The sequence below is a fragment of the Drosophila biarmipes genome, chromosome X, assembly GCF_025231255.1.
Source record: "Drosophila biarmipes strain raj3 chromosome X, RU_DBia_V1.1, whole genome shotgun sequence".
Lineage (NCBI taxonomy): Eukaryota > Metazoa > Arthropoda > Insecta > Diptera > Drosophilidae > Drosophila > Drosophila biarmipes.
Window position 1 is genome coordinate 25,346,829 of NC_066611.1, and position 18,497 is coordinate 25,365,325.

Consider the following 18,497-nt stretch of genomic DNA (forward strand, 5'->3'; position numbering starts at 1 on the left):
CTCCAATAACTTGCTTTTTTTAGTTTCGAAAAAAAGTGTCAGTCAATAGTGTGTAAATAACACAAAGAAAGGGGAATAAATAAAGAGGGTCAGATCAGATCGACACCAGGCGCCGAGTACTGACTGACTCCACCCCACAACCAGCAGCACCGCCCCCGGATCGGACGCTGTGCGGCGAGAGCCCACAAGCAGAGCAACTAGTGTCCAGTTACCAGTTACTAGGTGTCCAGTGTCCCGTTGTCCAGTTGTCCAGTAACCAAGTGTCCACATCTCTATGGTGTCGCCGGCAACATGAACCTGGAATCTCTGTTCCGCGACTTTAATCCCTGGTGAGAAGCCCCCGACTGCGGACGTGCTCGGAGCGCGGCGGAGGAGATCCAATCCCTAATCGGCCATGTTCTCTTGCAGCAAATTCATCGTGCACTGCAGCCTGTTCACCTTTGTCACGCTCTTCGCCTTGCGCCTGGACAACTTCATAGGTTGGTACGGCCCCTCGTTAGAATCAGTGGCCACTACGCCAGCTCCACACGTTCTACCCTCAAAAAACAAAGAAATCTACATAGCTGAATTCTCCAGCTCGGGGACATGGGACTACCTTTTACAGAAGGAGTTCTTATCTGAATAGATAGAGTATTATCCCCTCAACAAATGAGTTACAAAGGCATCTAGGGAAGTCCTCGAGTTAGCCAGTTATATGATAGTTATCTAGTTATGAGAGGGATGGGATATATTATATGATAGATCTATTAACTATTACCAAAGTCTATACACCTTATGTTTATTCTGCGGCATTGCAGTGAATCCAATCCAGAAGAATCAGTTAATGTTCGTATGATTGTCTAACCGAATGCTCCTTCACAGATTGGCCCTACTGGGCAATCTTCACACCGCTGTGGATATGGAAGTGCACCGCCATCCTGGGCGCCATCGTGGGCGCCATCGTCTGGTGCCGGTATCCCCACTACCGCCTCGAGGGCGACGCCTACACGCAGTTCAAGGCGATGCTCATCTCGCTGGCCCTTCACTTGATCCTCCTGATGTTCGAGCTGCTGGCCTGCGATAAACTGACCTCGGACCGTCACCTGTGGGTGCTGGTCTTCATCCCGCTGATCTTCGGTTCGGTGGTAAGTGTGGGTGCGTGCGTGTGGGCCGTCAAGCACGATCGCTCCTTCGAGCTGGAGCTTTTCCTGGCGGTCAATGCGCTGCAGTTCGTCTCGCTGCCGCTGAAGCTGGATCGCTTTGTCTACTGGAACTGGGACGTGGTGTTCGTGCCCATGTGGATCGTTATATGCCTGAGCCTCGTTAGCGTGCTTTACAACATCATATTTTGTGGCATCATGATGCGCACGCCGGAGGTCTCGCTGCAGCAGAAGAAGGCGGCTTTAAACGCGGCGGTGGGAAACATTTGTACGGTTCTGCCACTGCTATGCTTTCAGGTGAGGGTCGCCGTTGAATCCGGTGGAGATACGGGCCATACTAACCGAACCATCCATTCCGTCAGGTCGTCATCTGTGACAAACTGGACGGCGAGCTGAAGTTCCCGTACATCGTGGTCTTCTCGCCCCTGCTCGTCTCTATTCTAGCGCTAATCATCCTCAGCTTCACGGCCAAGGGAGGCAACATGTGGTGGTTCGGCATACGCAAGTCCTTCAGCCAGTTTTTGTTGTCCGCGATGCCGTTCCTCCAGGAGTACGGCAACATCAGCTACCACCCGGAAACACACAGCAATGCCGGGCAGTCCATGCCGCTGGATACCACCTCCTCGTCGACGAGCATGGCGGCCAGCGAGCAGCTGCATGACTTCGGCAAGCACGACAAAAAGAGCAAGAAGGGGGCCAAGAACGACATCCTCAAGCCGGTGGTGCCCTTCGTCAGCATCGACCTGCCGGACTAGATTTATATACACATGTACAGTCGGCCAGCACTGCACAGGAGCAACAGAAGCAGCAGCAGCAACAGAAACAGCAACAATAAATAGCAAGAACCACGTAGCCCTAAGGACAGCTCTCAGCACGCGCACACGGAGACGAAGACGCCTCACACTATTGTGCAGGTGTTTATTTATATTATACATAAGCATTGCATACCCAAACAGACTCACACATCGGCCGTAGCTTTTAGACTCGTACTGAATTTTAATTGTAAGCCAAATGCTAACACCCCATGCCTCCCCAGCCACGCCCATCGTCCCCCGCATCCGCCTGCATATAATAGCCGTACGTATATACAGGCCCTGACTACCCAAATCACCATCAACTTGACCGCACCACAAAACACTTGACTTTTGGCCCTATATATGTGCTAGTATTATATGTTACATCCCTGACTCTGAGAAACCACTTATGTGTAATGCCCTACGATAAAGTGTAAATAATTTACAAAACTACAAAAAAACATGAAATATACTTAAGTGCTTCCAAACAAAGTGGAACAGCGATTGCAATTGCTTTTTTAAGTGTTGGCTTCGAAGGAATCCATGTTGGTTGAACACTCAAAAGTAACACCAGCCTGTCATCCACCGCTTTCAGAAACACGTCTTGTGAGTTGTATTAATCTTTATTCAAATTAGGAAGCTACAAAGTTTACATATTTCATAGTTAAATTGTTTCTGTTTTGTTTTTTATAATTCTCTTACGTTGTGTCGCCTAAAAATGTATGCAAAGGTAAAAAGTTGCATTTTAAAAAGTGACCATCCCAGAGCCGCTGCTTTTCGCCGGACAAAACAATTGGAGTTTGGCCGATGGGGGAAGTACGTATACGAAGCGCATCTATGTAGGGATGAGGGGTACAAAGGTATCCACGCTCCTCGGATCGGATGGAAGTACATATCATATCCTTAGGGGCGAAAGAGAGAGGCACATAAGTGGAATATCGAAACGGAGCAGGACAAAGCTATCGGGATAGAGAGGCGGCACAGGGCAGCTAAGCCCAGGGCCTGACAACATCAACAATAACTCAAATACATTGGCTGTATCGCGAGGTGCAACTGGCAACTCAACTTGCATAACAAATCGCTTGAGTGGGCGTGAGCTTGAGTACACATATCGTTCCAAGTGAGTTCCGTACAAATATCATTTTTGTGTGAGACTTAACAATTGATTCGTTCGCTTACAAATACAATGCATAATCGTAATCATAATAGTGGTGGTAGTACTACTTATGGTATAAGAGCTTTCGCTTGACCTTGGTGTGTATAGTACAACGTTAAATAAGCAATACCAATTCAAAATCTCTTCGACTAAGGCTAAATCTCTTGTGGAGAAAAAATAGCTACGCCTCTCCGCGACTGCAAAATGTATATTTTGAAGCTAATCTGGTTCACAATTCGGTTACCTATGGGCCTATGTGGTTTCACCCGGTCGCTCAGAAAACATTGTGGATTCTGCCTACCCTACTTCTCAGGTTTTCAAATTTCGCTATTAAAGTTGGCTAAGAACAATTGCTTATTCGCTTCATTTGTTTATTCCGACGTCGTGCCATCCAGATTTTTAGATCTTACGAACAGTGATGGGAAAGGTACGGCTTTTTGCCTAGGCAGGGCTCAGGATCGAAGAGTGGCTGGAGTTTAAACCTATTTAAATTTCTGACTAGATGCAGCTTCTCAGACTTTCATCCCTGGGGGGAGCTCTTTGGTTCCGCTTTAAAAAACTCCACTTTGAAGAAGTACAGGACACAGGACACTACCTAGGTACTTCCCATCACTGTTCTGGCACTGTCGCAGCTTAGTGTCTATTGTCTGAATTCTGTTACAATGGGTTCTCTGTTTCTATTGGTTTCGGGCGGGCCAATAGGGCCCAATAGCTCCCCAAGGAGGGGGCTATGTGCCGCTGTATAAACGATATGTACTAAGTGGTAGGTAATACGACTTCTATTTAATTACTGCCTAGCAAATGAAACGCTGACGCTGGTCGCCCCTTGCTGGCTCCTTTGGGTCCGATTCGAAATTGACATGAGATCTGGCGAGCTGCGATCCATTAGGCATACACGAGTATTACAATATTGTTGGTTGGTTTGGTATTGTTTGGGTGCACTTAACCTTAGGTTACTTAGTTCACGTATTTAGAATGTGTACATAGAACGGCATGCCCTCTAATTGGGCAATTTCTTTACATAATTTTATATTTAATAATTATATTAATCGTGGAACTATGGAACATATCGCTTTCGTTTCGGTTTTCATTTCCTTAATTCTGGTTTGGGTCTAAGTTTGTTACGTTGGTTGATAAGTGTTCAAAGAGAATCGAAGAAGATAGCAGATTGCTAATAGTTGTTGACCGGTATGGAAGCGCTTAGTTTAAAGTTGAAGAAGTTCGTTAATTGTACGTTTCGTATGCGAAGTAGACACACTGTACACTGGAGAGTGGCATGCAGGTGGGGTCCAGTCGGCTGTCGGGGATCCAACCTAGTCCACCTTCGGCCTGCTGCTCAAGTACTGGGCGAGGTTCTCGCGGGGTGCCTGCACGATCAACATGAACTGCGAGGGGAAGTCCCAGATGATGGTGAAGTGGAACAGCATGTTGGCGATGGCGATTAAGTACTCGAAGAACGCGAACCAACTAAAGGCTGTAACGAGAGTAGTTTATGAGTGGTGTCGGCGCTAAAGAGTAATTGTGCATGTTCTAAGATCATTTTATATATGATAATGAAGGATTCATATATATTTCATTTTTAATGAATAGATCTTTTCTTAATTTATCTCACAATATTTAAATAAGAATTTAAGGAAACCTAGATGATATTTTATATGTTTAAAATAAGTTGATGAATTCTTCATTATTTGAAAACCTATAATTATATTAATTTGATCTTATTCAGTATCCAAATTGAATTTCCATATTGATATGAAGTCCACTATAATATAACAATTCGAATTGTAGAATGCGAATATTATATGGGATTGTTATTGGTAATATTATGTACGAGTATGTTCAAAATAATATGATGGACTGTATCTGAAAACTGCGTAGTTTTAAAGAGAACTGAAATAACTTAAAATGGTTCCGCGCCTCACCCAAGTCGTGACAGTAGAAGCGGTGCTTAGCGAAGAACACCAGCAGTCCGACGGTGCTCAGGATGGAGACGGCGAAGAGGATCTTCTTCCACTTGATGGACAGGCGCTGCTGCTCGCTCAGCGATTGTCCGGCATGGAGGATGCCGTTCAGCTTGATCGTGGCCAGCATGTAGCACAGCGAACACACCATGAACGTGATGAAGATGCGCTCGTGAACGGCTGAAAAAGAAGAAAAGAATGGCTCTGAGTTGGGATATCCAGAGGAACAGGGGCGGTCTGCAACATACGATAGTTCTCTCGATTCGAAATGTAGGTGACGCCGCCCAGGGACGCGATCTCGATGCAGTTGAGCACCAGGATCAGCGTGATGAGCGCGCTGGCCTGAGGCACCAGGGCGGGACTGATCCGACGCAGCTGCGAGCGGTAGTAGTTCTTGTAAACGAAGGCGATGGGGATGCGCGGTCCGATGTGGAGCGCGATGCTGAAGCGCCAGAAGTAGCGCTGCGGACTGACTCCGGTAATTGCACTTATCGAGGGTATTATGTTGTAGACCTACGGACGGAAAATGTACCTTTAGGATTGGCTTAAGCAACGTTGCAGGTTGAAGGGCACACAAACAAAATTGAACTTAATATAACAAAAGTATTTCGAATCCAGAAATAAAATAAGCTTAATTTATAATTTAATTTACAGTTATGGCGACTGCGTTCAGGTCATATGCCGCATCCCCTGCCCAGGACATATGCCGCATACCCACACCCATCCCGATCCCCAGAAGCCCGTCAACTCACTCGGCAATGTGTCTCGTGGACATCGTCGTACTGGAAGACGTAGGCGGTCACGAAGCACGTGAAGAGCGTCACCAGGGGCAGCAGGGCGGTGACCACGCAGAGCTCGTGGAAGCTGGCCAAGTAGTGGATGGCCACCTGTTCCCTGGGCTCCCTCGAATCCTCCTGCTTAGAGCTAATCGTTGTGCTGGTCTGCAAGTAGACCAGGCCGTTAATATCGAGTTGCTATGGTACGAGGTTAAGGGGTAAATCCACTGTCTAAGGTTTTGGAGAGTTGGAACTATTCAAGGTATGTAAAGATGTAATATTAAAATCCAAGTTTATGATGTTTAGAAATTTACTTAATGTTGAAGGGATTGATGGCCAAGGTTTCTTTGAATTACACTGTATTAAGGGTTTTGGGTAAACACATATCAAAAAAGGCATATACATTAGAGTTTCTGGCAGACCTAATAAATTCCTCGGAACTACAGTGGCTTTACCTCTTAAATGAAGGATGCGAAGAAGTGGTAGGAGTGGTAGCCCTTACCTGGCTATGAAATTGAGGTCTGTTTTCGATTTGGTTAATGCACAATAACGGAAAAGCGCTAAAAATAAAAGAAAATAAGATAACCAGAAGAGGCTTGAATAAATCAATAAACAAAAGACAAACAATGAGGCGCAGCGATAGAGGCGGAAACTATGCGATATGCGATTTGCGAATAGGCCAACCCAGTGAAAGGCTGAATAATGGATGAGGTCCGCATGGCATCCCAAATTGGATGAGCCGGAGTTATAAATAAACAAGTCCTTGAAAGGGGAAAGGACAGGATAGGATACGGCACGGCATGGCTGTGGATATGGTACGAACTCTGGGGGGTGGCAAGGCACCTCGCTCTCTGGTGAAACGCTCTCTTCGGCTCTGCTGTGCTGCTCCGTAGCAGCAAAGGATTAAGGTCCGAAAATAGACGAGCTGCCCCTGACGTAACCATTCTTAAGCAGCTGGCCAAAATTAATTAGCACAAAATTAATGGGAAATTGGCCAGGCGTCGGGAATGACATTAAATATGCGCTGCGAGTAAATCAGGACACCGGAAGCAAGAAAGTTGCCAGGAAACTGGGACAAGAGCGGGGTCCGTTCCACGATTCCACAAGGACATGGCAAAATCAAATAAATGATTAAAACGAGAACGAAAACGAGAACGAGAACAAGAACCAAACAAACAAAAGCCGCAAAGTAAATAAACGCATTTCAAAAATAAGGAAAGCCCGAAAAGAAAAACAAAATAATTGTGGAAAACAGCGTGAAACGTGCACAGAAAATATTTTCCAAGCTTCCCTTATTGTGGAAGTATTCCAGAACTTTATAGGGTTTTTTAGATTTAAATTAAGCTTATGTAACTAAAGCTTAAAATAACAGTTCTAGTTTAATATTAATATGTTTTAATTTTACGTTAATTTTCTATAGTATTAACAATAGCAGTTTGCATAGTGTGATACACATGTATTTTTACTCAAAAGGACAATTTTGTAATTCCTTTACTCTATATAAGATCAAGGGACTGGGATTCGTTGGTCCATAAAACCTTTTTCGGAGATATTCCTTTTTTAAAATTAAATCTTAGCTTCAAAGTTTATATAGTATGTTAAGAAACCAGAGAAAATAGAGACATTTTAAGTTAGAACTTCCCATAGTTCTGAGGATTTAGCTCAAAAAATATACATTGGACCGATTTGAAAAATATTTTCGGTGTGGAAAAGCGTAGGGGAGGGCAGACCAGGGGGTGGCATGCGCGGTGGCTGCGGAAAATTACAACAAACGAGCCGAGGAGCATGGAAAATAAAACGGGCATACACATACATACAAGTATCCCCGCACGTTTTGTATGTGCAGTGGGTAGTTAAATGGGTGGTGGGTGAGTAGGGGGTTGTGATGTCACTAAGCGTGCGCTACCTCCGCTTAAAGTTATATAATTTTTGGCCAGGCCAAACAAGCCATAAAGACACACACACAAACACAGGAAAAAAATGAATGAAACTTGATTGTTAATTCGGTGGAAAAACACGAAAATCACTCTCACCGCTGCTGCTGGGTCGCCGGATCCGGGTTCGCCGGAGGAGCAGCTGTTCCCTCCGCCTCCGCCGCCGTCGCCAGCGGACCTGGACGTCAGGTCCGTCGCCCCCTTCCCGCTATCTGCCGCCGATGACGTCGCCGCTCCTGTGCCCTGCTGCATTTTCTGATCGGTTGTCGGCGCTGCTGACGTTGCTGCTGCTGCTGCTACTGCTCGTGCTTCCGTCAATGCTATTTGGCATAATTTGCATGCCCCAACGCTGCCGTCGCCGAGTTGTGACCGCGCGCGCGCCTATCTTGCAACTGCTACGGCTGCTCCACCATAGACCGCTTTTCCCCATCCATGTCGATGATTCCATCCACTTCTCTGCCTTCCAGCTGGGCCTGGTCTCACTGGCCAGCCCATTGGCAGGGTCACACTGCCAATATACCGTTACCTTTTCTGCTCAAAACGTTGGCAGGGTCACACTGGCGATAGCACCGTTTTTTGTAGCGGGTTTCAAATTCAATTGAATGCTACAAGTAAAAAAAAGTTTTCTGTTAAACAATTTTGTTAAACATAATTCTTAAATTTAATTAAGCTTGTTTCAGATTGGGAGGAAGGTTACCTCACATAAAAAAACTAAAGTGCTTTATGAAGGTTTATGTTTGACAAACAGGACAGATTAGTCAATTTGAAATATTCACAGTCGCTTACATATCTTTATAGTTTCAAATCGTTTTTCATCTTTTTTTTTTTAATCTTTTGACATTTTTATTTTCTTATTTCTTATCAAAAAGCTAAAAATGATTTTCGTGTATTTATATTTACTTTATTTAACCTTATAGATTGAACTGCAAAAATTATTTATATTACACCATTAACCTTAAGCTCAGCCGGTTTGATTATGCCAAAGAATTTAAAAAAATCCTTAAGTTGTGACCTTAAAAAACAAAACTGAATACATTCATCAAAATTGTACTATAAACCAAGGTATTGGTTTAATTGAATTTTGCCAAATCCCTTATAACAAGTACGGGATTAAAAAAAAACTTATATTTATTTATAGGAATATCGCTGCATATTATTTTAAAAGGGGAAAATATGTTTATATACTTAAAAAAATCTCTGGTATTCGAAGTACTCATGATTTTAGCCATTCACAAAAATTCGAAAGAAAAAGATCATATAAATTTCCGAATAATTTAAATGTATAGATCGTTCTCAATTGTGTATATGAAGAAAAAATATTAACCAAAAAATTGATGTGTAAATTTAAATTTAAGTATTTTTAGTTTCGCTCAAAACAAAATATACACATTAGAAGTTGTAAACATTTCCAAAAGAAAGAAATATTCCGCGATTAATACATAGTTCTTTGCATTCTTTTTACTTGATATCGCTTTATTGAAAAACTAGTTTCTGTTACATTCAGATGCCTATACTTCCTTGTTGCATCAGAACGTTATGTTTTACATTTAGTAGTAGTTTGTTGATGGATTCGTGTGTACAATCGAACCACAAAGGATCGAGATTGTATTTTGTATAGAAAAGGTAAATGGGATGAGAACAAGTTTATACGCATGATGCTGCTGCCAGGTCGACCGAAGCATCTATGCGGTTTCTTGCTTGGAAAGTTTATGTTAGATTTCTAATAAATAAATTAAGAACTTGAATATCCACTCTGTGCTAAACTAGAATTAGAGGCTGTGAGGCGCAAGGGGCACAGCTTTGGGAGAACGACATGATCATATTAGTTCCACAACTCCCCGGCGACTATTTCGAGTACCATCTTCCTGCGGAAATACTCCATTTCCGCCTGCGAGAAGGTGATCGGTACATCACGCGATATATACTCAGCAAACATGCAGCTGAAGACGCCGCAATCGCTTCCATTCAACTGTTGGGGCACATTCGGTACGTTCTCGATCACAAAGCCGCTGGTGTCGAACGGCTGTTTACGCTTATCCAGCGACTCCTCGCGGAGATAGGCCTCTAAGGCGTTCAGCACGGCCTGGTTCGGCTTGCCCATAGAATCATAGTAGCGGATGGTTTTGTTGCGCAAATGGATGATGGCCATGCACCAGTGAACGCCGTTGCAGTGCACCGGTACTGGGATCACGTCCTTGGAGAATATGTCCACTTTGCGGGTCCAGCGCTTTACGCCCGCATGGCCGGCCTGCAGTAGGCGTGGCACGAAGAACGTGTTCATAGCATACACGTTGGGCAGTTCTGGCTTCGCTGAGCGATCGGTCAGCAAGCACATGTAAAAGTTGATGATCTCGTCGTTCAACCACTCCGTATCCTTGAGCGAGAGTATATCACGGCGGTGAATGTGCATGTTGAACTTGACAACCAGGACCTGGGAGGTTTGAAGAAAAACGTACTTCAATATTGCAATGAAAAAACAATGCAATTGACAACTTGCTTACCTCATCCTCTGAACCACCATACATCAATTGATCGTAGCGCCTAAAGTGATCCGGAGTAAGAGGGATGAGCTTTGTTTCCTTCCTCTCAACCGGTGTGTCCCGCGCTCCAATGACAAAAATCGGCTTGTGGGGGATACGATACTGGAATATGTTCTCCCGCAGTTTATACTCGTACGCACGGCGTTCCTCAGTGCTGCGATTTGCTCTTTAATTTTGCATAAGAATTAAGATAATGACATAGGTCGTTTACGACTGGACATTTTAAACTTACTCCTCAACTGCCAGTTCCCGACGGTGCTCAGATTCCTCTCGCATGCGAGCCGTCTTCGCTTTGAATTGCTCCACAAAGTCATCTTTGAGGTAGATGCAGCTGGCGAAGCGACGATGCAGGGCATCGGTCACAGAGAGCCTGGTGGTTTTAGTGCGAAGCGATTTTGCAGACCCACTGGAGAATAATGAAAAATCGTCTATTTATTTGTCCCTTTCTGTATGCGAAATTCGCTCACATGTGATTGGTGTGTTTGTGTTTCTTCTCAGGCGAGTTGTCATCGATGGCAGTAACTGAGGAATTGGAGCTGCTACTGGAGTGTTCGCTGCCACTCTCGTTGCTGCCGTCGCTACTAGAAATGGTGGACGCATGGCTGCCGGCAATGTCGGGAGAGCTATCCATGCGCATTAGCTGCGGTACAGGCGGTACTGAGCCCTGTTGGGCCGCCCCGCTGTTGATCAATCTGGCGTACTCCGACACACTGTTCTCGCGCAGCTGCGGCTGCTGCAATGGGCGAGGCTGCTTGCCCCGCAACATGGAGCTCCAGCTCGGCTGTTGGGTGTTAATGCGCTCTAGCGGCGGGACAATCGGCTTGGCGAAACGACTGGCCACGGAATCACTGTGTGCCACGGTATTGATGAGGTTCAGATATTGTTCGTGCTCTGTGCGCTCCATCTCGTGGGTCAGGATGCTCCTCTCCACCTGAGTTGGTGCCCGGCGCCCCGGGTGGCCATTCACACGGGCTTCGCCGAAGCCATTCTGACCCAGCCGCACGGCGTCCGAATAGAGCATCTGCGGTGGCCTGGCTGATGGACCAGCGGCACCGGCAAAGCCCCTCGGCTGGGAGGGCTCTTCGTCGTCAGACGCGTCGAACGGATTGGCTATGTATGGAGCGTCATTGCGCACACGGTGCTGCGTGTATACCGGCGGATTGAAGACTGACAGCCGTTTTGAGCCCTGCTGATGATTCTCGCGCTCCCGCCCTGCCATTGACTTGCTTGCATGAACCTGGTCCTCGGCAGGCACATTCGTTATGAAGCGGGGAAAGGAGTTGTCCACGCGCTGGTACTTGATCACAGGTGGATGATCCTCCTGGTTGCTGCAAGAACAGAAAATCATAAGTTTTAGTTTCATCCCGTTATCAAATAAGTTGTGAGCTTACCGTCTTTTCTGGGCTGTGTTAGACCCCTCCGCCTGGTGGTCGCCTCCACGACCAGCTCCGTTTCGACCTTCTGTCCCCTGGCCCGACTCTCCGGTGCCCGAAGCTCCGTCTTTGGACCTATTCCAACCGGTTATAAGCTCGCGCACCCTTCTTAATATTTCAAAGCCCATTGAAATTTCGTAATCAAGAGTTTTTCCCAGCTCTTCGGCTTCCTCAGACTCAATACAGAACGGTTGCGATTCTTGAGTGTCCTTGAGGAACATGCAGATACTCCCAAGCAAGGCGATGTTCTCGTCGGTGAAAGTCCCTTTAACAGATTTGTCTATCAGAATGTGGCTGATATGAGCCAATGTTTGGCGCATATGATAAAGGGTTCCGCCAAAAATGTTTAAATGGGGATCGTCAGGGCTGGATTTCTGAATATTGAAGACTCGCTTGATTGCTTTGCTGAGAAAGTTCGCGTAAGACTCAATAATATTGTTTTTTGCCTGTTGCTCCTGACCATGACTCGGCCAGGCTACGTTTGGTTTTTCATTGGTATCCTCCGAAGTGGAAACCTCTGACTTGCTCTTCTGGACACAAGTTACAATATTTGCGATGTCCCGCACAAATCTGGAATCTATTTGATGACCGTCCTTCTGAAACAATGTTACAACCTGGTGAGTTATTTCGGATGCAAATTCGATTGTGCCTTTTTGCTGGATCTTGGCAACAACCCGATTTTCTTTCTGCTGGATCTCGGCAGCAACCTGATTTCCCTTTTGCCCAACCTCTTGTGATATTTTGGGGTAAGAATCGTTATTCTCCGATACGATCTGTTCGTCTTTATGTTGCCTTTGATACTGAACCTCTTGTAAGTGTTGTTTATGCTGCACTATGTGGTGGACAATTTTGTTTTCTCGTTGGCTTTGTGATGATAGCTGTGCTTTTTCTTTTAGGTTGACTTCGATCTTTACGTTGTCGTGTTTTTCCTGCTGGCTTTGCGATGCACGATACTCTTTTTCTTCTTGATCCTTAATGTGTTTTAGGTTTTTATCTTTGTCCTGCAAGATATGGCGTGCAAAGCTCTTGCTTTCCTGCTGGCTTAGTAAGGAAAGCTGTTCTTTTTTCTGTTGCTGGGCTTTAATGTTTACGTTCTGAGCTTTTTTCTGAAAGAAGTGATGAGAAGTATTCTTGCTTCCCTGCTGGCTTTGCGATGCTAGCTGCTCTTCTTCCTGTCGAATCTTTTTCTGCTGATCAACAATCTTCCTTACGGTTTGGTCTTGTGATGCAATTTGCTTCTTTTCCTGTTTGTGGGCTAGAATCTGTTCGCGTTGATCCTGAATCTTCTTTACGACCTGACCTTTCTTCGTCAAGATGTAGCGTGCCAAACTCTTGCTACCCTACTGGCTTAGTGCGGAAAGTTGTTCTTGGTTCTGTCCTGGGCTTCAATCTTTACGTTCTGGTGTTTTTCTTGCAAGACGTGCTGGCAATTATTCTTGTTTCCCAGCAGGCTTCGCAATGCAAACTGATCTTTTTCCTGTTGATCCGAAATTTGTTTTACGATTTGATTTTTGTCATGCAAAATCTGGGGTGCAAAACTTTTACATTCCTTGTGGCTTTGTGAGGCAAGCTGATCCTCAATTTTTTTGTCCTGCAAGATCTGGCGTCCAGTTTTTTTGTTCTTTCGTTCTTTTAGAACTGCAATCTTTTGGTCGTTTTCCTGCGTGGTATGGCGTACAAACTGTTCGATTTTCGGGCTCCGATCCGCAGTCGTTATCGACTGAGACTGAATGCACACCAGCAAATCACTATCATCGCTATCTGATGGGTTCTGGTGTTTTTTACGAGATCTTTTTTGACAGATCGGGGCTGTAAAGCTTTCGAATGGAAGTCCTTTCGATTTCGCTGGCGCAGCGGATGTGTTATGGGAACACGGTTTCTGCTGGGATTTCGTCAAACGCGACCAGGAGCAGGTCGGTTCCGGAAAGGTTGGGTTTGGGTATCTACCCGTGGAATGGCGAGGATCCACATCGGGCACCGCAGCAGATCGGCCCGATGAACTTGGCAAATAATTCTTTCCGATTTCCAAGAGTGGTGCGGGATCACTATCTTCTGTGTAGATATAGCAGGGCGCCTGCTTCCGACTCACTGGCCTGTTTAATCCCGATAGATAATCGTCATGGGCTCGCTGATCCTCACCTGATAAAGAATCACTTGTTCCGCAATCCCTTAAAGCGAACTTAGACAAGGATGCCCCTGATGAGGAAAAGAGGTTTGCGTGCTTCCGACTTCCTGGCTTGCTGACGAATCCCGATAGCAAGCCGTTATGCGCACGCCGATCCTCTAAAGAGTGCTCGCCGAGTCCACCGCGGGACTTGCGTTTGGATGCAGTGTCTGGTTTGGCAGCTTCCTGGAGAGCCTGCCTCATGCGTCCGCGCCTGGCGTATTCCGTAGCTCTGAGCTAGAAAAGAACAGAGATTGGAAAGCATTCTTAATTTTACCGAATTTCAGATTCGCTGGTCAACAAAAAAGCAAATAAAGCGCAGCCGGTGAAACGCAGCCTCAAATTTGCGCATTTTCTTTGCCGCCTTTTGCTCCTCGCTCCTCGCCCCCCGCCACGCACCCTTCTCTGCGGGGGCCGAACACTCACCGCTTGGCCGGCCGGTAAACACTTTTCCGTTTGCAAAGCCGGCGAGTGGAAAATTTGCAACGCGCCGCGAGGAAAATGGGGAAAAAGGAATGAAATTTTCAGTTTCTTGGCGTGCTGCCGCTAGAGTGACCGTGCCATTGATTGCGGAATTATACCGTTTTTATTGGTACAAATATACCAGAACATACAGTGCAAAATGTAAGGGTATTCCCCTGTGAGAGGTGGGAGTCCCCGCTATGCCAGGTGGGAGTCCCCTCTTAGTTATTAGGGTGAATCTAACTTTAAAAACAATTCCACCCGATTTTCTTAAGAATTTGAATTCTTTGTTTTCTTGCTTTCACAACTTACTTGGCTCATTTAACACGCGATCCACCTTTGGTGTTGAGCTATACCCGTACAATAGGATCGAGCAGTAAACTGAACTGAATCGTTAAACAAGACTTCTTTCAAATGTGTAACTTTAGATGAATACAAAAGTTCTGCTTATTAGTTCTTCTTATTAAGTAGGTATTTTATAAAATTAAAAAAAAATAATGTATGTTTTCCTCGCACGAGCTCTCGAAGTGAACGGACTACCAAGAAAATATATTATGTTTTGCATGACAGGAGCAGAAAAGAAACCAAGGACTTCTTGATCCTTTTTTTGGCACAAAAATTCGACTTCCCATCCCTGCAAGCAATTAAAAAAGGTAATTCCTCCAAATTTATTTTTATTTTGAATATAAAAAAAATTTCTCATGTGAATGGAGCTGTGCATAAATAATATTATTAAGCAGCATTTCCGATATGCCAAGGACCGCGTCTACAAGTGCTCAAAGACCTTATCGAAAAAATAAATGCAAAATATTGCCTAACATGTAAAAACAAGTTTTTTTATTCAAGATTTCCAAGATTCCCAATGGGGAAAGGCCCTTCTGGTATCTTTTACAAGCGTCTGTTAAGTCACTTCTAAGTAACTTCCAGAAGTGACTTCGGCGATATCGCATTCGGATCGCGGAAGTCACTCCCGTCGGGAAGAAATGTGCCACTTCGGCGGCACTTCTCGGAGTCACTTCGGCGACACTACCAGGAGTGACTTCGGCGACACTTCAAGAAGAGTGGGATCACATCCTTGGAGAATATATGAGCTTTGTTTCCTTCCTCTCAAGCGGTGTGTCCCGCGCTCCAATGACAAAAATCGGCCTGTGGGGAATACGATACTGGAATATGTTCTCCCGCAGTTTATACTCGTACGCACGGCGTTCCTCAGTGCTGCGATTTGCTCTTTAATTTTGCATGCAGAATTAAGATAATGACATAGGTCCCTTACGACTGGACATTTCATACTTACTCTTCAACTGCCAGTTCCCGACGGTGCTCAGATTCCTCTCGCATGCGAGCCGCCTTCGCTTTGAATTGCTCCACAAAGTCATCTTTGAGGTAGATGCAGCTGGCGAAGCGACGATGCAGGGCATCGGTCACAGAGAGCCTGGTGGTTTTAGTGCGAAGCGATTTTGCAGACCCACTGGAGAATAATGAAAAATCGTCTATTTATTTGTCCCTTTCTGTATGCGAAATTCGCTCACATGTGATTGGTGTGTTTGTGTTTCTTCTCAGGCGAGTTGTCATCGGTGGCAGTAACTGAGGAATTGGAGCTGCTACTGGAGTGTTCGCTGCCACTCTCGTTGCTGCCGTCGCTACTAGAAATGGTGGACGCATGGCTGCCGGCAATGTCGGGAGAGCTATCCATGCGCATTAGCTGCGGTACAGGCGGTACTGAGCCCTGTTGGGCCGCCCCGCTGTTGATCAATCTGGCGTACTCCGACACACTGTTCTCGCGCAGCTGCGGCTGCTGCAATGGGCGAGGCTGGTTGCCCCGCAACATGGAGCTCCAGCGGCGGGACAATCGGCTTGGCGAAGCGACTGGCCACGGAATCACTGTGTGCGACGGTGTTGATGAGTTTCAGATATTGTTCGTGCTCTGTGCGCTCCATCTCGTGGGTCAGGATGCTCCTCTCCACCTGAGTTGGTGCCCGGCGCCCCGGGTGGTTATTCACATGGGCTTCGCCGAAGCCATTCTGACCCAGCCACACGGCGTCCGAATAGAGCATCTGCGGTGGCCTGGCTGAGTTGTCCACGCGCTGGTACTTGATCACAGGTGGATGATCCTCCTGGTTGCTGCAAGAACAGAAAATCATAAGTTTTAGTTTCATCCCGTTATCAAATAAGTTGTGAGCTTACCGTCTTTTCTGGGCTGTGTTAGACCCCTCCGCCTGGTGGTCGCCTCCACGACCAGCTCCGTTTCGACCTTCTGTCCCCTGGCCCGACTCTCCGGTGCCCGAAGCTCCGTCTTTGGACCTATTCCAACCGGTTATAAGCTCGCGCACCCTTCTTAATACTTCAAAGCCCATTGAAATTTCGTAATCAAGAGTTTTTCCCAGCTCTTCGGCTTCCTCAGACTCAATAGAGAACGGTTGCGATTCTTGAGTGTCCTTGAGGAACATGCAGATACTCCCAAGCAAGGCGATGTTCTCGTCGGTGAAAGTCCCTTTAACAGATTTGTCTATCAGAATGTGGCTGATATGAGCCAATGTTTGGCGCATATGATAAAGGGTTCCGCCAAAAATGTTTAAATGGGGATCGTCAGGGCTGGATTTCTGAATATTGAAGACTCGCTTGATTGCTTTGCTGAGAAAGTTCGCGTAAGACTCAATAATATTGTTTTTTGCCTGTTGCTCCTGACCATGACTCGGCCAGGCTACGTTTGGTTTTTCATTGGTATCCTCCGAAGTGGAAACCTCTGACTTGCTCTTCTGGACCCCAGTTACAATATTTGCGATGTCCCGCACAAATCTGGAATCTATTTGATGACCGTCCTTCTGAAACGATGTTACAACCTGGTGAGTTATCTCGGATGCAAATTCTATTGTGCCTTTTTGCTGGATCTTGGCAGCATTTTCTTTTTGCTTGATCTCGGCAGCCTGCATTATGCGTCCGCGCCTGGCGTATTCCGTAGCTCTGAGCTAGAAAAGAACAGAGATTGGAAAGCATTCTTAATTTTACCGAATTTCAGATTCGCTGGTCAACAAAAAAGCAAATAAAGCGCAGCCGGTGAAACGCAGCCTCAAATTTGCGCATTTTCTTTGCCGCCTTTCGCTCCTCGCCCCCTTCTCTGCGGGGGCCGAACACTCACCGCTTGGCCGGCCGGTAAACACTTTTCCGTTTGCAAAGCCGGCGAGTGGAAAATTCGCAACGCGCCGCGAGGAAAATGGGGAAAAAGGAATGAAATTTTCAGTTTCTTGGCGTGCTGCCGCTAGAGTGACCGTGCCATTGATTGCGGAATTATACCGTTTTTATTGGTACAAATATACCAGAACATACAGTGCAAAATGTAAGGGTATTCCCCTGTGAGAGGTGGGAGTCCCCGCTATGCCAGGTGGGAGTCCCCTCTTAGTTATTAGGGTGAATTTAACTTTAAAAACAATTCCACCCGATTTTCTTAAGAATTTGAATTCTTTGTTTTCTTGCTTTCACAACTTACTTGGCTCATTTAACACGCGATCCACCTTTGGTGTTGAGCTATACCCGTACAATAGGATCGAGCAGTAAACTGAACTGAATCGTTAAACAAGACTTCTTTCAAATGTGTAACTTTAGATGAATACAAAAGTTCTGCTTATTAGTTCTTCTTATTAAGTAGGTATTTTATAAAATTAAAAAAAAATAATGTATGTTTTCCTCGCACGAGCTCTCGAAGTGAACTGACTACCAGGAAAATATATTATGTTTTGCATGACAGGAGCAGAAAAGAAACCAAGGCCTTCTTGATGCTTTTTTTTTGGCACAAAAAGCAAAAGGGCGAGCAAAAGAGCGAGAATTCTATCGCCTATAGCATTCAAAGATTCTCCACCTAATTATAAAAGGTAATTCCTCCAAATTTATTTTTATTTTGAATATAAAAAAAATTTCTCATGTGAATGGAGCTGTGCATAAATAATATTATTAAGCAGCATTTCCGATATGCCAAGGACCGCGTCTACAAGTGCTCAAAGACCTTATCGAAAAAATAAATGCAAAATATTGCCTAACATGTAAAAACAAGTTTTTTTATTCAAGATTTCCAAGATTCCCAATGGGGAAAGGCCCTTCTGGTATCTTTTACAAGCGTCTGTTAAGTCACTTCTAAGTAACTTCC

The 18,497-nt window shown here is 45.4% G+C and overlaps 5 protein-coding genes across 8 annotated transcripts; 1 reads left to right on the top strand and 4 right to left on the bottom strand.

The window, feature by feature from the left end:
- Position 1: 1 nt before the first annotated feature.
- LOC108027530 (transmembrane protein 185B) lies at positions 2–2,443 on the top strand. The gene is made up of 4 exons (XM_017098974.3): positions 2–329; positions 409–479; positions 862–1,436; positions 1,502–2,443. Exons 1-4 carry the CDS (start codon positions 292–294, stop codon positions 1,892–1,894), a joined length of 1,077 nt encoding a protein of 358 aa, XP_016954463.1. The 5' UTR covers positions 2–291; the 3' UTR covers positions 1,895–2,443.
- Positions 2,444–2,537: 94 nt separating this feature from the next.
- Positions 2,538–9,064, bottom strand: LOC108027596 (post-GPI attachment to proteins factor 2-like). The gene is made up of 5 exons (XM_017099114.3): positions 7,860–9,064; positions 5,803–5,991; positions 5,299–5,563; positions 5,012–5,230; positions 2,538–4,563 (listed from the first exon to the last, which is right to left on the bottom strand). Exons 1-5 carry the CDS (start codon positions 8,010–8,012, stop codon positions 4,403–4,405), a joined length of 987 nt encoding a protein of 328 aa, XP_016954603.1. The 5' UTR covers positions 8,013–9,064; the 3' UTR covers positions 2,538–4,402.
- A 148-nt stretch (positions 9,065–9,212) lies between these two features.
- On the bottom strand, positions 9,213–18,048 carry LOC108027574 (uncharacterized). 3 transcript variants are annotated; one of them, XM_017099081.3, is made up of 7 exons: positions 17,844–18,048; positions 17,200–17,325; positions 11,692–12,347; positions 10,768–11,628; positions 10,533–10,706; positions 10,262–10,466; positions 9,213–10,191 (listed from the first exon to the last, which is right to left on the bottom strand). In XM_017099081.3, the coding sequence occupies exons 1-7, from the start codon at positions 17,850–17,852 to the stop codon at positions 9,583–9,585; spliced, it is 2,640 nt and encodes an 879-aa protein (XP_016954570.3). In that variant the 5' UTR covers positions 17,853–18,048; the 3' UTR covers positions 9,213–9,582. The 3 variants fall into 3 exon arrangements, with proteins under 3 accessions (XP_016954570.3, XP_050744406.1, XP_050744410.1); XM_050888449.1 differs by lacking the exon at positions 11,692–12,347 and having other exon boundaries at positions 16,544–17,325; XM_050888453.1 differs by lacking the exons at positions 11,692–12,347; positions 17,844–18,048 and adding an exon at positions 17,496–17,627 and having other exon boundaries at positions 16,544–17,325.
- LOC108027575 (uncharacterized) lies at positions 12,481–14,870 on the bottom strand. Of its 2 annotated transcripts, none has more exons than XM_044093007.2 (2): positions 14,672–14,870; positions 12,481–14,134 (listed from the first exon to the last, which is right to left on the bottom strand). In XM_044093007.2, the coding sequence occupies exons 1-2, from the start codon at positions 14,678–14,680 to the stop codon at positions 13,082–13,084; spliced, it is 1,062 nt and encodes a 353-aa protein (XP_043948942.1). In that variant the 5' UTR covers positions 14,681–14,870; the 3' UTR covers positions 12,481–13,081. The 2 variants fall into 2 exon arrangements, with proteins under 2 accessions (XP_043948942.1, XP_043948943.1); XM_044093008.2 differs by lacking the exon at positions 14,672–14,870 and adding an exon at positions 14,324–14,449.
- LOC108027576 (uncharacterized) lies at positions 15,170–16,331 on the bottom strand. Its single transcript, XM_050888485.1, has 3 exons — positions 15,889–16,331; positions 15,654–15,827; positions 15,170–15,586 (listed from the first exon to the last, which is right to left on the bottom strand). The coding sequence occupies exons 1-3, from the start codon at positions 16,185–16,187 to the stop codon at positions 15,427–15,429; spliced, it is 633 nt and encodes a 210-aa protein (XP_050744442.1). The 5' UTR covers positions 16,188–16,331; the 3' UTR covers positions 15,170–15,426.
- Positions 18,049–18,497: the final 449 nt, after the last annotated feature.